Below are 19,349 nucleotides of genomic sequence, written 5' to 3' on the forward strand. Positions count from 1 at the left end.
TAGAAAGTCACAAACTAAAATTTATTTTAAATGATGTTATTAGTTTTTCTTTATATATGATCATACTTTTGTGAATTTTTTTATTTGGTGAATAAATTTCAAATCAAATATGTTTTCATACATTAGAATCACTAATAAGTATAGAAAATTTTAAAAATAATTTGAAATTTAAATAATAATCCAATTAATATTATAAATTTATTTATAATAATTAATTAAGAATGATTCTATTGTTTCTCTTTTATCTAGAACTATGTATTTTTCTATTATTTTCTTTTTTTTGGACTTGATAAGTAGACTCTAAATCAAGCAAAACACAATGCTTTGGATTTATTGATAAATATAATAATTTTTTAAAATAACTTGAAAATCAAGACCCATCTAACTAATACTATAAATTTATGGACAAAAATTAGTTTATAATGACTTTATTATTTATCTTTTACATTAAATTATATTTTTCTAATTTTTTCACTGGACAAATAAAATCCAAATAAAACGAATTTAATGCATAGAAATTCATTAATGAGTTTAATAATTTTTTTAAAAATATTTTAAAACTTAAATAATAACTTAATTTAAAACTATAAATTTATTAATAAAAATTGATTTAGAATGATTACATTGTTTATCTTTTACACATAATTATATTTTTTTTTATAAAAATATAATTTATAATTTATCATAATTTTAATATTTTATTAAAACTATTTATTTTTAAATTTATCTATATAAAATTTATTTTATTTTTAATAAGATTTGAATTTAATTTAATTAGTATTATATAGATTGAATTTAGATTCTTTTATAAAATCGAAATAGAAAAATTATTTAAAAAAACAACTTATTCACATAAGTTTTTTATTTTTATTTTTGAAAATTAATTTTAAAAACAACTTGCAATCACCTTTGTTTTTTGAAAATACTAAAAAATTATTTATTTTTTAATAATTTAAAAATAATTTTTAAAAACAAGTATAAAAAAAATGGCCAAAGGGATCTTTTTTTTTTATTTATTTAATTTAAAAATACTTTCTAAAAACAAGTATAGGAAAACATAAATTGGAGGAGAATGACCCTCTAATTTTTTAACAATTTTTAAATTTCTATCTCACATCAGACACTTTTTAATAGAAAGTTTCGAAGGGTGAAAATATTTTTAATATATGAGAATTATTTTTCCAAATATGGGTATTATCTTATCCTTTTTAATCAAATATTTATATAGCAAAATATTGATTTGTTTTGGGCGAGCCAATCTGCCCATGGACCAAATGAGCTTGAAAAATCAGCCCAAGCTCGGCCCACTTGGGTTGGGTTAAAATCGGGCTATGTAAGAGTTTGGGCTGGATTTTGGGCCAATGGGCCCTATTACAACCCGCAATACTATCCCAATAGTTCAGACGCCGAGAATTAAAAAATATATATACCCAAAATGTGAGGAAGGACATATTAGCTAATTAGTGGGAGGAACAAGGTCAAAAGGGTAATAGTAGACGTGTTGGCAACGTCATTTGCTTTCTTGAACGGAACAACAAACCAAGAGGGCCCTGATGGCCAGCGCCATCAACATGTTAAAATTAGTTCGCTACAGCCAAAGTCAGAGATAGTCTTTCGACTCTCCCATTTCTTTCTCTTTCCAATTCCCTCTCTCCCATTAGATCTCATTTTCCCTCTCTTTTTTCCCGAGAAACCATGTCCGACGCTTTGATCAACGGACTAGCCGGAGCCGGAGGCGGAATCATCGCTCAGCTCCTCACATATCCTCTCCAAACTGTATCTCTTCTCCATGTCTATGATCATCCTAAGCTTTACTTCCTTTTTCTTTTTCCCTTGTTTCTGACATATTCTGTGATTCTTTTGGGCGATTTAAGGTAAACACTCGTCAACAAACGGAGCGCGATCCGAAGAAAGAGAAGGGGAAGTTTGGGACTATTGGACAAATGTATCAGGTTTTTGCTTTTATCATTCTCGATTGAACTTTGATTTCTTTTTTTTTTCTTTTGTGGTTTAGTTTGAGATTTTATTTATTTGTTGAACGATGTGCAGGTTGTAAAGCACGAAGGATGGGATCGGCTGTACGGAGGGTTAACGCCGTCGCTTGTCGGTACGGCTGCATCTCAGGTTAGCTCATTTTAGCTTTTCTTGGGGTTGCTTCTAACATGCGCGTGCACTTACTCTCAGTATTTAGCAGGATATGTACTCTGTTTGCCTACAGAGACTTCCATGGTAAAAAAAAAAAGGAATTATGACATACAAATGGGGTAGGAAATATTAACTGCTTAAATATATGACTTTTAATTTTGTTTTGAAACTGGAATGCATTTCATACGGATATTTTGTAATATTAGGTGGATAATTGGTGTTGTAATTCTGCAGAACGTGAGAAATCTTTTGTAATTTTCAAAGGGAATACATGTGGTCCCATGGCAGTGAAAAATGTGCCATACTGCAATTGTTGTATGCCGATGGGTTACATATTATCTGCAGAGTGTGTATATATATATATAAGCACCCTCTGCAGCTTCTCAACTATCAGTACTCTCACTGTGCACACTGCATTGGCAATTTTGGTTATTAATTTTTTAAAGTAAAACATCACAGTGAAAGCACAAAATGGGGACACTTGTTGTATGCCGATGGGCTACATATTATCTGCAGAGTGTGCATATATGTATATATAAGCACCCTTTGCAGCTTCTCAACTATCAGCACTCTCACTGTGCACACTGCATTGGCAATTTTGGTTATTAATTTTTTAAAGTAAAACATCACAGTGAAAGCACAAAATGGGGACACCTGAAGAATGCCAGACTTCTAAGGGGAAAGAAAAAAAGCATTAGCAAACGGCCATAAGTATATGGGAGACTATGAAAGGGAAAGAAGGAGAAAGCTATAAGAAACATCTAAACTCTCAACAAGGAGCTATAGCTCAATCACTTTCTATTTATATGGTGATTGGTGAAATCCCAAAGACAGTTCCTCTATTCTTTGGTCCATGCAGTTTAGCACTTATGGTGCACCCTTCCCTTACAATAACTGTTCAGACATCAAAAGATCTATCTGACCAATGCTTGATCAGTTGCATTGCTACTTTAACCGTGGTGATGCAAAATGGTGTTAGTAACCTCTTTGTGGAATTTGCTTCTGTTGCAGCTAATGATATTCAATTTTTTGCTTTGATGATGGATCAAATTTGCTACCTTAGGAGCAATTGGCTAGAAGATATGTCTACTTGCTAAATAGAACATTGTCACTGATTTGATCTAGCATAGGTTGTGACCCTATTGGGAGTATGGGCATTTAGTTGGGAATCACAGTTGAAACTGTCTTATTTTTGTGCCAATCACCAAATGCATTAGGACCATATACCATCTCAATGGCTCCATGGATCATTATGATTATCTCTTCTAAGTGTGTTCAAAGTTAATGCATTTCACATGCACCTTCTCAGCAGAAGACTGTCTTTGGCAGTCATTTTTGTGCTTATAAAAACTGAAAATTTATTGATGGTATTTCTATTCAATAAATTTACTACAATTGTAGACGAAATTCTACATTGAAACAAAATAATTTCATTAATTTTGTTAAATATGTTTTTCTATATATAGATCTAAGTTATTGTTATATTGAATGGTCTCTATTTTATTGCATTTTTTTTTAATAAATTGTTGAATTTCATACAATTTCATTTAGCAGTTTTAGTATTAAATTAAAACATTATTATATAAAAGCTAAAAAAGAGATGAAAATGAAAATAATGATAAAATCTTTTTAGTTTTTTTTTATACAAGGAAAAAGTAATAAGAATAAAGTTCTGAAAAATCAGGGAAATATGACCTTTTATTTGAAAATTAATTTATTATGCAATTTTTTTACTCTTTTTTTTTTTTTTTTTTCCATTTTCAGGAACTTTCTTTAAAAACTATAATCTAAAATGGCACAGAAATTTTATTTAAGTGAGTTTTTATTTTTTAAAATTAATGTATTATGCAATGTTTTTACTGTTTCCTTTTTCTTTTCTTCCATTCTTAGGAATTTTCCTTAAAAACTATAATTTAAAATGTCTCAAAAAACTTATTTAAGTCAGTTTTTATTTTACATTGATTTTCAAATAACTCAAATTAAAATTGTAAAACAATAATAAATTAAAATCTAAAAATCAATTCAGTGGAGATAATTATTTATTTAAGAAGGTTTTATTTATTTATATAGGGGAATGCAGCTTTTTCTTAAGAGGGAGCTCTACATGGGTTAAGGGGCAGGTGACACATGTCTCCTGGCCCCATTGTAACTGCCACTTATATGTATACTTTCTGTGTCTCATGGATGTTGCAACCCCTTGCAGGGTCACCCTACTCAGTAGTCAAAAGTGTAATCCAATGGCATTTCTACTTGAACCAATCAAGCTTAATGTCATAGCTGCTCTTCTCCCAATTTACTCTTATTTGACACATTCGAGCAAATTTGAAACTGTGTTTGAAGAGAAAACCAGATCTCTGTAGCCATGAAGATGATTATGCAATTGTAGTAAAATGTGGATTTTCACACGAATATAATGGTGTGGGTGTAATCTCTGTATGCTAAACTACTCACACTCAGGACAGGGTCCCATTAGTATCAGAGATATTATTATAGTGTTCTTATTGTCATTTTCTTTTGTATATTATTGTGCATTTTTTTTATACATATCACCCCATACTGAACTTCTGTAGTATACATGACAAAGAAATGTTAAATTCTTGCTGGCTACCAAAAGAAATTAGTTATTACTCATTTAACATACATGTGCATCTCTTCATAAATATATTTCTAATTTTTATTTACTCGCCATCTTTTTTTATGGTACAGGGCGTTTACTATTATTTTTATCAAATATTCAGGAACAAGGCAGAAGCTAGTGCGCTTGAACGCATGAAGAATGGGATTGGTGATGGATCAGTCGGAATGTTCTCATCGCTCGTGGTGGCTGCTTTATCTGGGTGATTTACTTTGTTTGTAGAGCTCTAGTGGATTCAGTTCATTATCCATCATGACATTGCAGAACTGTAGATAGAATTTACTTTTACTTTTCTTTGATAGGCAAATGAAACAGATTGTATTGAAAAAGTGCTTAACAAAAAGCAGAGGTGCAATCCATGTAAGCACAATGCATACAAGCATTGCAAAAAAATTAGGCTAACACCTTGGCTAAAGTTCTCAATCCCTATACTATCCACAGATTCTAAAAAGGATGAAAGAGAACTGGCCATCTTCTCGCTTGACCACAAAAATAAAGTCTTCAGGGGCATATATTTCAGCTCCACACAAGACTGCTACAAATCTTCAAACATTCTTCTGTTCCACTGAATATAATAAAAACATTGTAGACCACAAGCTGGAAGTCCACTTGCAATGAATGAGAGTGCGTGCTATAGATTAAAGGTCTTCTTTGCAAAGGCAATACCTATTGAACAAACCCTTTCTTCTTGATGTAAGACAACCCTAGGATGGTTGCCTACACTCAAGGGTAGGTGGACTAGGGTTTTATTTTTTAGGGTGTAAGGAGAGGAACGAGGAATAAATTTTATGGTAGAAAAAATTATAAAATAAGAAATAGAGAGAAAAAAGAAATAATGAAGAAAAGATGGAAAACCTTAGAGTCTCACTAAGGCCTTCTAGGAGTCTCACCTAGAAAAAAATCAATGGAGTTTCACCATTGAGGGTTGCAACCTTGTAATAAAAAAAAAAAATATTATTCATATCAATTCATCCCTTTGATTTACATTGATTAGCCTATTTATAGGTTTCTTTAAGAAATCCAAAGTCTACTAGGACTCTAATAACCTATTATGATTCTAATTCTAATTATAACATTCAAAGTCTACTAGGACTCTAATAACTTATCATGACTCAAATTCTAATTATATTATAACTTAACTAGCTAATCTTAATTAGACTTCAAAAAATACTAATCCCAATTCAATTCTAATTAATATTAATCCTACTTAAAGTTTATTTAGGTCTTCCATTTCTTCCTTGAATAAACTTTAAAAGGCTTTCCCTCATCAATTCCCCCCGGCTTGAAAGAACTTGACTCCTACGAGTTAGATGCTTGATACAATTCATAGAGATCGGGGTTAAGCTTTTGAAAATCCGTTGTCGTAATCCATGTATTTTCAGAGTGTGGTTTGCCTTACCATTTCACCAAGAATTTTTGGTATCCACCTTGTCGAGTAGACACAAGTTGATCATCAAGAACATACTCGATCTCAGGACGTGGGCTAAGAGTAGGTGGTAATTGAAGATCCAACTCTTCACTTACATCGTTGTGATGGCCATGGTAGATTTACAAATCTTCCACATTAAATATTGGACTAAAATGCAAGTCTGAAGGGAGCTCTAACAAATAAACATTCTCACCTAACCGCTTTAGTGCCCGAAATGATCGTTTTCTTAGCTTGAAGCTTTTGATATGTGCTTGGATGAAATCTTTCTAGTCGTAGACGAACCATCACTAGATCACCTTCTTGAAACTGAATATATCTTCGATGTGCATCTGCTGTATCTTTATAGTTCTCATTGCCGATTTTGATTTTTTCTCGTATCTTTTCATGTATATCTTGTATATGACTTGCAAATGCATCACCATCTTGGCTGGTGCGGACAAAAGTAGGCAATGGTATAAGATCAATAGGTTGCTTAGGTTTCAGCCCATATGCCACTTCAAAAGATGAGTACCCAGTAGTATGATTAGTGGAGTTGTTGAAAGCAAATTCAGCTTGTGGTAAGACATTGTCCCAATTTCTCAACTGATCTCTCACAATGCATCTCAAAAGATTACCAAGGTTGCGATTGACAACTTCTGTTTGCCCATCAATTTGAGGATGAAAAAAACTTGAAAATTTTAATTGAGTCTTGGTTCACAAGGATTTCCAAAAATAGCTCATAAGCTTGACATCGCAATCAGAAACAATGGATTGTGGTAATCATGCAATTGAACTACTTCTTTAAAGAACAAAACAACAACATAAGAAGCATCCGAAGCCTTCTTACATGGGATAAAATGTGCCATTTTGGAAAATCTGTCAACCACAACAAATATAGAATCAAAGCCTCGTTGTGTCCTTGGTAATCCAAGTACAAAATCCATAAGTCTTCCCAAGGTTTGGATGGAATTGGTAATGGTGTATATAACCCTTTATTTTGCTTTGAACCTTTTCCTACTTGACATGCTCGACATTGTTTGATAACCTTCCAAACATCCTTCTTTAAACTAGGCCAAAAGAGGCGATCTTCCACCAAAGCAATGGTCTTTTCTCGTCCAAAATGTCCACCCATTCCGCCTCTATGAAGTTCTTATATGACATGATCACGTAGGGAAGTCCTTGGTAAGCATAAATGATTTTTATAAAACAAGTACCCTTCTAAAATTTGGAAATTAATACGTGTTGCTTTTGAACCACTCAAAAGAGAGGAATAAACATCTCCAAAATCAGCATCATTGTCATAGCAGTGCTTTAATTTTTCAAATCCAATTGTAGTGGCTGACATGTTTACTAAGAGGAGGGCCTTCCTACTAAGGGCATCGACTACTTTATTTTCAATTCCTGTATAATGCTTTAAATTAAAGGTAAACAACTGAAGAAAACTACTCCATTTTGCATGTCGAGAGTTAAGCTTCTTTTGATAATTAAGATATCGCAAGGTTCATGATCTGAATACAAAACAAATTCCTTGTAACTGAGATAATTGCTTGCACCATCGCTTAGAATTCAAGATCATATGTGAAGTATTTTTTCTTTACCCCATTGAGCTTCTCACTAAAGAAAGCGACGGGATGTTCCTTTTGGCTAAGAAGAACTGCTCCAATTCCCATATGGGAAGCATCACAGGCCACCTCAAATACTTTCTCAAAATCTAGTAGATGCAGGATAAGAGGGTTCATCATCTTGGATTTGATTTCTTCAAATGCCTTGTTGGCCGTCTTGGTCCAAATAAATAAACCAGGTTTCATGCATTCAATAATTGGGGCCATAATAGAGTTGAAATTTCAAATAAATCGTCGATAGAATGTAGCCATTTCATGGAAGCTTCGCACCTCATGGATATTTGTTGGTATTGTCCAATCAACAATAGCTTTGATCTTCTCCGGATCTGTTTCAACACCCTTAGAAGACACAACAAAGCCTAGAAATACAACACTAGGGCTCGTGAAAGTACATTTTTTGAAATTAATGTAAAAATTTTCAGTCCTAAGAGTGCGCATTACTTGCTTCAAGTGTTCTTCATGATCTTCACAAGATCGACTATAGATAAGAATATCATCAAAATAGGCACCAACAAACCGTCCAATAAAAGGTTTCAATACCTACATCATAACCCGCATGAAGGTACTTGGAGCATTGATTAGTCCAAACGACATGACTAACTACTTATACAATCCATCCTTAGTTTTGAAAGATGTCTTCCATTCATCCCCTGGTCTAATACGTATTTGATGATATCCACTTCTTAGATCAATCTTTGAGAAGATTATTGATCCAACCATCATATCTAGCATGTCATCAAGTCTTGGAATCGGAAATTGATACTTGATTGTGATTTTGTTGATTGCATGACTATCCACACACATCCGCCATGATCCATCCTTCTTTGGTGTTAGTAGGGCAAGAACTCCGCAAGGACTTAGGCTTTCATGAATAAAGCCTTTAGTAAGTAATTCATCAACTTGCCTTTTCAATTCAGCATGTTCTGTTGGATTCATTCTGTAGGCTGGTAAATTTGGTAATGATGCACCAGGAATCAAATCAATGGCATGTTGTACATCACACAGAGGAGGGAGTTGATTAGGTAACTCTGTAGGCCACAAGTCAGAAAAGTCATCAAGGATTTTACGTATGTTTGCTAGATTTTCCTTATCTTGTTCTTTAAATTCTTCCACTTTTCGAGCCATTAAAGCAAAAATAACTTTAGTTTCCTTGCTCTCATTTTCAAATTGACACATAGTAAGTACCTTTTTTGGTTGTGCTTTCTTTGACTTCTTAATTGGAAGGATTTCTTTCATTGGACGAAGGATCTTCTTACGTCCGTTATGTATGAGGGCATATGTATTTTCATAGCTGTCATGTTGAACTCTTCTATCAAAGAGTCAAGGTCTTCCAAGTAAAATATGACTTACTTTTATGGGTAAGACCTCACACCATATAGACTCTTCAAAGTCCTTACCAAAAAGGGATGTTACAAAGTAGTGAAAACTTACCGGGATAGAGGTGTCATTAACCCATGCTACTTTGAATGGATTTGGATGTCTTTATGTTTTAAGGTTTAGCTTCTCAACAAGTTCTTGCGAAACTATGTTCAAACTGCTACCTCCATCAATGATTATGGTGCATAATCTCCCTTGGTAAGAAATATGTGTCTGGAAAATGCTAGTACGTCGTCAATCTTCTTCTTCTTCTTTTACCTTTGGGACAGTTAATAAAGGTCGTACTACAAGACTATGTCCTTCCATCATACCATCATAGTAGTCACATTCTTCACTAACTTCATCTTCATTGTAGGTCTCTTCTTCCTTTGGGTAACTCTCCAATTCAGATTCCGGTTCTTCAACACAAAAGTGTAAACCTTTGGTTGGGCACACAACAACATAATGACCATACCCACCACACTTAAAGCATAAAGGAGTCACATCTACTTTTCTATCTCCAATACTCATTGAAATTTAACCCTTATTACCATTCTTATGAGCCATATTCGAAGTTTGTTGAGTGTTGCCCCCACCATTCACATGATTAGAAGTTCTGAAGCTTGATGTGCTTAAAGGTTTGCTTGTTGTCTTGTTGGAGAAAGTGCTCCCAATTTGTGAACTTGGACGTCTGGAAACCCGAAATTTGAGACATTTTTCTATTTTGAGGGCTAGTTGATAAACATCATCTACGGTATAAGTGTGTGCAACTATCATCTCAAGTTGAATCTTTCGAAGTCCAACTTTGTAGCAGGCTGCAAGTTGAGCATCACTTTCCCGCACTTGATTTCGAATGCTCAATTCATGGAATTCTTCTGTATATTTTTCAACGGACTTGGTACTTTGTTTAAGGGAAAAGAATTTTGTATACATAAATTGTTCATAATCAGTTGGGAGAAAGTGCTTCTTCATCTTCAACTTCATCTCGTCCCATTTGTCAATAGGTGGTTGGTCAATTCTATGAACTTGATTCTCAATATTATGCCACCATAGACGTGCTGCTCCTTTCAACTTTGCCTTCACAAAACGAACTTTTCTATTTTCGGGCATTGCATACCAATCAAAGTAATCTTCCATTGACATAATCCAATCAAGAAAAGCTGTTGGATTTAGTTTTCCATAAAATTCAGAAACTTCAAGATGTACCTTTTTTGTCACATCATCATCTAGCTCAAAAAGTTTGGCCCTTCTTTGATTCCCCATCATAAGATTGTCTTGTTCTTCGTGTGATCGACTTGGCGATCGTCTAAATTGATGACTTGCAATCTCCTCTTCAATTGGTCTTGACTCTTTTCTAATAACTTCATGATCTCATCAAGTTTGCTATTTAGTTGTATTATAGCATCTTGATGGGATTGTTGTGTGGCTGAAATTTCCTCCAAGCATATTGTAGCGGCATCTTGATTGCTAGAAGATTTTTTGGAACTCATGCTTGCATAAGTTGCTCCGCTCCTTAATTGCATATGCCTTCAAGCCAAGAACTTTGGCTCTGATACCAAAATTGATGTAGGACAACCCTAGGATGGTTGCCTACACTCAAGGGTAGGTGGACTAGGGTTTTATTTTTTAGGGTGTAAGGAGAGGAACAAAGAATAAATTTTATGGTAGAGAAAATTATAAGATAATAAATAGAGAGAAAAAAGAAACAATGAAGAAAAGATGGAAAACCTTAGAGTCTCACTAAGGCCTTCTAGGAGTCTCACCTAGAAGAAAATCAATGGAGTCTCACCATTGAGGGTTGCAACCTTGCAATGAAAGAAAATATAATATTATTCATATCAATTCATCCCTTTGATTTACATTGATTAGCCTATTTATAGGCTTCTCTAAAAAATCCAAAGTCTACTAGGACTCTAATACCTATTATGATTCTAATTCTAATTATAACATCCAAAGTCTACTAGAACTCTAATAACTTATCATGACTTAAATTCTAATTATATTATAACTTAACTAGCTAATCCTAATTAGACTCCAAAAAATACCAATCCCAATTCAATTCTAATTAATATTAATACTACTTAAAGTTTACTTAGGTCTTTCCTTTCTTCCTTGAATAAATTTTAAAAGGCTTTCCCCCATTACTTTTGTTCCTAAACTAACCTATCCTCCGAGTCACTAGAAATAGAGAAAGAGTTTAAAAGCTGCAAGAAGGAATCCTTCCGTGACAATCAATTTAGTTCCTTGTAATCTAGGATTCCAGCAATTCTCATCCCACAAATCTTCCCCCTAAACATTCTTACTGCCTGCTAGATTAAAAAGCCCGGGAAATAGATTCTGTAAGGGGTCCCCACTACATCAAGTGTCATGCCAAAGTCGACTTTAAGGCTGTCTAAACATTCCTTCTAATCTAGGATTCCCCTGCAATTCTCATCCTACAAACTTGCTTCTAAATATTCTTATGGCTTGCTAGATTGAAAAACCCCACAAATTGATTCTTTAAGGGCCCCCCACCACACCAAGTTTTCATGCCAAAATTGACTTTAAGGCCACTGCCAATGACAGATCTAGTTCTCAAGAAAAAATCACCCCTACTCTTTAGTATCTTTATCTTCATTAGAATGCCATCCACTTCTATTTCCCCATACTTCACGACTATCACCTTTCTCCAAAAGCTGTTACAGTGGCAAATTTGCAAAGCCACTTACCTTGTTACGCCTAATTGAAAGGCCTAAAATTCATAACTGACCACCTGACTGGATGAATTTTCTTTTCAAGAAGACCTCTGAACTGCTACAAATGCCAATATAAATTGAAACACTGGAAAGAGTGCTTTTCAATACAGTGAGCCTCCCTCCCTTGGAAAGATACTAACATTTTCATGAAGCCAATGTTTTCTTGAACCTCTCCTCAACTGAATCCCACATAGAAGAAGAGTTGAACTAGGCACCCAACAATATATTTAGATACTTGGTAAGAAAGTTACCCCTCCTCGATTCCAGCTTGTTGGTAAAACCATCCGTATCCCCGTCCTTCTAACTAGTGGTAGCTTGCTTTTCTCCAAGTTGATTTTCAAATCTGAAATAACCTCAAAAAACAGAGAAGGTGTAAAATCCCAACCTTTCTGCTCCTAACTCCCAACCTTAAAAGTCCTTAATGAGACCACCATCCAGCATCCAAATAGCTGAATTTCCACCCTCCTGCTCATGAAGAGATAAGCCACTCTCTTTCTCCTCTTAATGTGTCCGAAGCACAAGCTTTACTAGTTGCAATTTGGCCAAACGCCTTCCTGTTCCAATGCTTCAAGTTCTTTTAAGAGCTTTTGGATTCCATGCAAGCCTGTAGCCAGCCAACCCCCTAGTCTTGTAGCTACTATCCTGAGAAGCATGCAACTCCATGAACTGCTCCCCCTTTAGCCACATGTTCTGAAATCTGAAAGGGCATTTTCCTTCTCTTGACCCTCCATTATTGAAAGGGAGAGAGGATAGTGATGCTGGCCCAGGTAAAGTGTCCTGCTCCACATTGTAGAAATGTATTAAAAATTGGAATGTCTTGGCTGCCATTCCCAGTAAATGCATCTCTAGTCATCAGCAAATCAATACGGTTGCAATCCTTTATGAAGTCATTAAAGCTTCTCACGACTGAGGCAGGCTACCACCATTATTGTCCTCATGGGGGAGCCACTAGAGTGCCCACAGCACACTGATGTTCCTAATGCTTCCAGAAAAACTCTTCTTTCAGAAGCTAATAACAGGCCATAAACTCCTAAAAACATCCAACAAAAACCATCTTTGCAGTTCCTGAATTTTCACGAAAGTGAGAAACCCCCTATTTCTATTTCCAGCAACTCCAAAGGTTTGCTGTCCCAAAAAACCACAAGACCTCCAGAGGCCCCATTTACATCAATGGCTACCCACTTCAAGAACCTTCCCATGCCCAAACTTCTGATCCCCTCTGTTGACATGGATTGCATTTTCAATTCTTGGAGGCACATCAAATCTGCCTTAAGCGAATGCAGCCAATATAGAATTTTCTATTTCTCATTAAACCCACTTCAGTCAGTTACTAGCAGGAATAATTGATTGTCAATCATGTAGCTCATATCTATATCTGGTACATGTGGTTTAAACATTCAGAGTCAATGTAGCATTGGCTAGATTCTGTCAAAATGCTTTTGCTAAAGAATTAAATTGCATGTTTACTTATTCAAGCTGTACAATCTTGTTTGTGCTTGTGCAGCATTTAGTCACCTATCTTGACTATCGAAAACACATGTTAGATAAGTTTTTGTGGACAACTTTTGTTGTTTGAGTAGGCCTCTTGTCAAGAGATCCTTCATTCCTCATCTCCTCTGTATGCGCCAATTTTTTTTTTATCCTTACTGGAAACTATAATCTTGTTATGGCATGACTAGAATCCTTCATCTTTTATATAGAGATATTGTAAAGTTATATCACATGGACATGTTGTTGTCCTGTTACAAGTGTGTGGATATGGATTTTTGCATTAACGTGCTGCTCTGGTTTTAGTTTGATTTGCTTTTGAGGTCAAACATTGTCTTCATTGGATTAAGTAGATATACAGGAAAATATTTTAAAGTAAGCGTAAAAGGTGAAAACAAAATAATTGTCTCCTCAAACCCTGTGTCTGTATTTGCTGCATCTGGAACCTGTTCCTCATATCAGATTTTGATAACTCACCTGTACTTACATAATATAGATGTCATGGCATTCTTATGTTAGATTTAATTGCCTATACAGTACAGTATTTGCATTTGTCTTTGTAGAAATGCTCTTTTGGTGAATTAAAAATCATGTAAAACCAGAATTGTTTAGTGATGCTGTTGGCATGTATTAATCAACTCCCACTGTCCCACCCCCACCCTGTGGGGCTTCTGGAATCTTGTTATCTAGTACTAAAATATTACTTGGTGCTGTGCTTGGTGTAGGTGCGTGAATGTGCTATTGACCAACCCTATTTGGGTCATTGTTACTCGCATGCAGGTAAGCTGGTTGGAACTTGCCTACATTTTTTTTTATTCCAAGTCAATAAAGTTCTTTGGTTTTCTAAATGATTGGACATTTCATTTTCTTGGTCCATTTTTTTCCCATCCCTGAGTTCATGTTTAAAAATATTGAATTTGTAAGTAGCAGTGGATTGGAATCCAAGCTGCTGGCCTTGCTTATCATGGTCTCCAGAACCGCATGGCATTGCACTGTTGGTTTAAGGCCAGATAGAGGGGGTTTTCATAACAATAGCAGCCAGCATAAATATTTCCAAATCCCCTTGCTTGAATTGTAATAGGTTTATCTGGCCACATGCCACTGCCTGTTGTTTCAGATAGCCTAGAGTAGCATAACAGGATTTGTGTTCCACCCTACTATCTGTGATATGGTATGGTGAATGATAATTGGTTTTGTGGCTGTCTGAAATTAACTTTAGTGTTAGGTTTTTTCAATGCCTTCAATTAGACTACTGTTTGAATCCCAGCTTGTGTGAGCGCTTCTGTTCTTATCCTGTCACTAAAGAACAAAGCAAAGACATAGTTACTGTTGAAGTTGTTCTACCATTTGAACTGAACCCTGGGAAATCAGTTTAATTCCTAACTTTGATAATCACAGCCCCACACTCTGAATCTCAACTGAAACATACAATTCAATAGAAGTCTGTCAAGTGAGACTGAATAATAAAGTATTATTTCTCTTTGCACTTCTAATATAATCCTATATCTCTCTCAATTTATTGGGTGTTTTCAAGATTTGCAACATTGTGACTAGGAGAAATTCTGTGTGAATTGTGGGAAAGAGAATGTGTTTGAGTGGATGCTTTCTATATTCAAAGAGGAACCATTTCATTCGGCTCATAAGTTGAGCAGTTTCTTACTGGGAAAGGTTGCAATTTAAAGAAGTTGAGATTGAAGATCTCCTTACCCAAGTGTGATCCTATTCTAGATCTTATTTGAGCACAGAACTAATTAATAAATGCTTTTTCACTTCACGAATCAGGAATGATTATTTACTAGGAAGTGCTATTAAGGGAAGCCTTGTAATATAAAAAGAGAATTCGGGATTGATGATCTCACGATCCATATACAATCCTGTTCTGCATCTTATACACACACACACAGAGCAGAAGTTGATTTTCAAAATGTATGTTTTCTGACTACTTCATTCTCTCAAGCTGGGTCTACATTTGTGCTTTCTTGGCTTGACTGATAATGATTTTACATTGCAGACTCACACAAAAATCTCAAAGCAGTCCAAGCCTATATATAGTCCAGCAGTTGCTCCAAATGAAGCAGCTGTTTCTGCAATCGAGCCTACTCCTTATGGAACTAGCCATGTGGTATGTGCAATCACATGTTCTTTTATAATTCCTTGTACAGTTTAGTAATGAAACTGATGTTAGTTAGGCTTACCCTCTATTCTCATCTTGTCCCATTCCCTGATAATCATTTTTAAATGTTACTCACCAGGAAAAAAGGTAAACTTTATTGAATTGTTGGGTCCATGACCATCTTGTACTCAACTTTGTTTTAACCACATTCTACATAGTTTTTATGGGTCTTAAAACTATTCTTGAAGTTCCTGTGAGAACCACTTGCATCAGTAATAGAAGCTACTGTGTCTTTTTTTTTTTGTTGTTCAAATGTATGGCATAGTTATGTTTTTTCTTTTCATTTTTTTTTTATGCCCGCATCAAACCCAGCCTTCTGGTTCATCTGATCTGGGGTTGTATGCTTCTGCTTTTCTAATGAGGAATGTTGCTCATGTACAGATTCAAGAAATCTATGGTGAAGCTGGAGTTCGGGGTTTCTGGAAAGGTGTATTACCCACATTGATCATGGTATGTGATAAGTGGTTGTTAATGGTGCTAATGGAGGGTCTCTAATTGTTCCTGCTTCTGCTCACAGGTGAGCAATCCTTCCATACAATTCATGTTGTATGAAACAATGTTGAAGAAGCTGAGGAAGAGACGTGCCTCACATAAGAAGGATAGTGGTGGGATAACTGCTTCGGAGGTTAATTGTTAACCTTAGTCCCTAAGTTTTCAGCATTATTGCTTTTCTAGTAATTTACTATTTTTGATATCTCATTGAAGCAGTCACATACTGTTTTTCCCCCAACCCATAAAAGGATGCTTCATTATTTTAGCTGAACAGAATTCTTGATGCTTTGCTAGATATTTCTTCTTGGAGCTTTGGCTAAACTTGGAGCTACAGTTGTGACATATCCTCTTTTGGTTGTGAAGGTAAATGACATGAGCTTTCAGGAATGAATTTTGTATAGTAACTGAGACTTACATGTTATTTTATCGGATTGCCATGACTTGCAGAAAGGTTTATTATTCAGTATTCATAACTTAAATGTGTTTTCTTTTGAGTTCCTTCTGACATTAAAGCTTTAAGTAGGTTCATTGCAAATGTGATATAACAGATCGGCATTTCTAGCTCATGATTCCATCTAACCTATTATCTCATCCCCGTCTGACATCAATCTTTGGGAGGTCACTTCTGAGAGTATCCAACCTCTGGATCTCCTAGAGGGAGCAGCATTTGAGATACTATTGGCTCAAATGACCAGTATGTCCCTGTTTTGGCATTGTTCAATAAATTCTAAGTTGATATTATTATATTAACAATTTCTTTGCCTATTTTGGAAGAAAAAAAGGGAAAAGGGAATCTAGTGAAATTGCTTTGCATTTATTCAGAGCGGTGGAGGAGTTCTTATAATTTTAAACAACACAAGTCCCTGATGTAAAGATGTAGCTATGCTTGTTCCTTTACAACACCAACATTTGCCATGGTTTTAGATCTTGACTAGATTTCAGTTCCTGCTAGTTTAACCAATAAAGCTGCTTGACTGCAATTTGTAGTCAGGTTTTGGGCTGACATGAGCTTGTAGTTGCAAAGAAAATAAAATAATGTGGAATGAAAAAATTCGTAGAGAAGGGCTTGACCAGCCAAAATCAATGATAAAATACAGGACTGGGAACCCTGGATCGGGTGTCAGTGGGAAGATTTTTTCAAAACATTGGGCCGATTTTGGTTCCTTAATAATCTCTTGGCTTTTTGCAGTCAAGGCAAACATTTGTTTAGTTCGTTAATAATTTATTGGGCCGATCTTGACTAGATTTCAGTTCCTGCTAGTTTAACCAATAAAGCTGCTTGACTGCAATTTGTAGTCAGGTTTTGGGCTGACATGAGCTTGTAGTTGCAAAGAAAATAAAATAATGTGGAATGAAAAAATTCGTAGAGAAGGGCTTGACCAGCCAAAATCAATGATAAAATACAGGACTGGGAACCCTGGATCGGGTGTCAGTGGGAAGATTTTTTCAAAACATTGGGCCGATTTTGGTTCCTTAATAATCTCTTGGCTTTTTGCAGTCAAGGCAAACATTTGTTTAGTTCGTTAATAATTTATTGGGCCGATTTTGGTTCCTTAATAATTCTCTTGGCTTTTTGCAGTCAAGGCTTCAAGCAAAGCAAGTTGCCGGGGGTGACAAAAGGCATCATTATAAAGGTTGAATTTTGATATTTATATTTTCTTATTTCAAGAATTGTGAAAAGCTTAACTGCATCTTTGGTAGGTCCTTAAAAAGATGATATAATAGCATGACCTTAAATACATTTTAACACATAAGGGCGGGTAGCTCTGGATTGAATGAACTTTGCCTTGGAATATCTGCTCGAAATTTGCCCTTCAGATATAATTTTCACAAAACCATATAGATTGTTATGTTCAAAATCCAAACTTAAGCAAACTTGCAGTTTTAAAGCGACGACCATTTCTCCGGATCTTAATTTAGCTGGTGCCGTGGATGCCCTGATTTGTTTTCTTTTATGCCCCATTCTTTTCCCTTCATTCTTCTCTGTGACTTTTTTTTTCCTTTATAATCCCATTCATGTTTCAATTTTTTTGTTTCCCTTCCTCAAAATTTAGGCACGTGTGATGCGATTGGGAAGATGATTCACTATGAAGGTTTTGCTGGCTTTTACAAAGGGATGAACACAAAAATTGTGCAAAGTGTTCTTGCAGCAGCTGTTTTATTCATGGTTAAGGAAGAACTTGTGAGAGGGGTTCGATTGTTGTTGTCTAAGAAGGTCACTAATACAGTTAGATAGTCTGATAGAAGATTGCGTTATATGTAGAACAAACAACCCAAGCTCAACATTGCTTGAAATTTCTATGCTCATTTAAAATCATAAGCCCCCTATGCTGGCAGGCTTTACATCCCAAAATAATAGGATACTAGGATGATTTTCTTGGGAATAATGTGATTTTTTAGACGCCCCTGTTATTTTGATGAAATGTATTTGACGATGGTAATTACAGGGTGTAATGATCGCCTTCAGTTTGTTGCGCACTGATCCTTTTTTGTTGCATTACAAATGTTGTAGGTTGAAATGAAGACTAGGGTCTGGTGTACATTTTAAAACTAACCAAGCCCAAAGTGCCCGATCTAGATGTCCTTGTTTTGCTGGTGGGGATGAGTAGTTTTTTCTGCTTTTGAACATATAGAAAATAATGATGTAAAGATGATGTGCAAAATATGTTTGTACTGGTACATGGTATGTTTTCGAAAAATTAGGAAAATTAAGGGTTTGTCATTAAGGCCAAATGGAGTAGAATGAAAGAAAAAATAAAGGAAAATAAAAAATAGATTTAAATTTAATAAATTATTTTTGCTTATATTTTTAATTCATTTTACTTATTTTCCTCTATTATATAATGATTAAATAAATTAAAATTATATAAGTCTTCTTTTTTTTTTTGAGTACTTTTCGGAATCAAACATGACTTAATTGTTCTCAAAGATTCAAAAGTACGTTTGATAATTAGAAAATGGAAAATATGTTTTTTTTGTTTCAAACATGTTTTCTATGTTTTTAAATGTTTTTTAAAAATAAATTTTATATATAGTGTATTATTTTTAATTATTCTTCACATTTGTTACACTATTTTAAAAATAGTTTTCAAAAAACTAGTGAAAACAATTGAAAAAAAAAAAACTCTTTCTTATAAAATTGTTTTCTATAAAAACTATCAAATGGTATTTTCAAATTTGGAAAATAGTTTTTTATTTGTAAAAGAATAAAATTGCTTTTTAAAAATGGTTTCCAAATATGCTCAAAGATATTAATTTGATATTCACCTAACTCTCATATGAGGTTATTGGAATA

At 34.7% G+C, this 19,349-nt stretch overlaps 1 protein-coding gene across 2 annotated transcripts; it reads left to right on the forward strand.

Moving 5' to 3' along the window:
• Positions 1-1,568: 1,568 nt before the first annotated feature.
• Positions 1,569-18,536, forward strand: LOC117928741 (peroxisomal nicotinamide adenine dinucleotide carrier). 2 transcript variants are annotated; one of them, XR_004653653.1, is made up of 12 exons: positions 1,569-1,776; positions 1,875-1,952; positions 2,050-2,124; positions 4,852-4,982; positions 14,115-14,169; positions 15,401-15,511; positions 15,944-16,012; positions 16,080-16,187; positions 16,349-16,417; positions 16,578-16,748; positions 17,634-17,688; positions 18,109-18,127. XR_004653653.1 is itself a non-coding variant. In XM_034848739.1 (11 exons), exons 1-11 carry the CDS (start codon positions 1,696-1,698, stop codon positions 18,288-18,290), a joined length of 1,014 nt encoding a protein of 337 aa, XP_034704630.1. In that variant the 5' UTR covers positions 1,571-1,695; the 3' UTR covers positions 18,291-18,536. The 2 variants fall into 2 exon arrangements, 1 of the variants encoding a protein (XP_034704630.1); XM_034848739.1 differs by lacking the exon at positions 16,578-16,748 and having other exon boundaries at positions 1,571-1,776; positions 18,109-18,536.
• The last annotated feature ends 813 nt before the right edge of the window (positions 18,537-19,349 follow it).

The sequence above is a fragment of the Vitis riparia genome, chromosome 13 (assembly GCF_004353265.1).
Source record: "Vitis riparia cultivar Riparia Gloire de Montpellier isolate 1030 chromosome 13, EGFV_Vit.rip_1.0, whole genome shotgun sequence".
Taxonomy (NCBI): Eukaryota; Viridiplantae; Streptophyta; class Magnoliopsida; order Vitales; family Vitaceae; genus Vitis; species Vitis riparia.

Coding starts and splice junctions, on each gene's coding strand:
- LOC117928741 (XM_034848739.1), top strand. CDS start 1,696: ATGTCCGACGCTTTGATCAACGGACTAGCCGGAGCCGGAGGCGGAATC. Junction 1,953..2,049: donor CTATTGGACAAATGTATCAG/GTTTTTGCTTTT, acceptor AACGATGTGCAG/GTTGTAAAGCACGAAGGATG. Junction 2,125..4,851: donor TCGGTACGGCTGCATCTCAG/GTTAGCTCATTT, acceptor TTTATGGTACAG/GGCGTTTACTATTATTTTTA.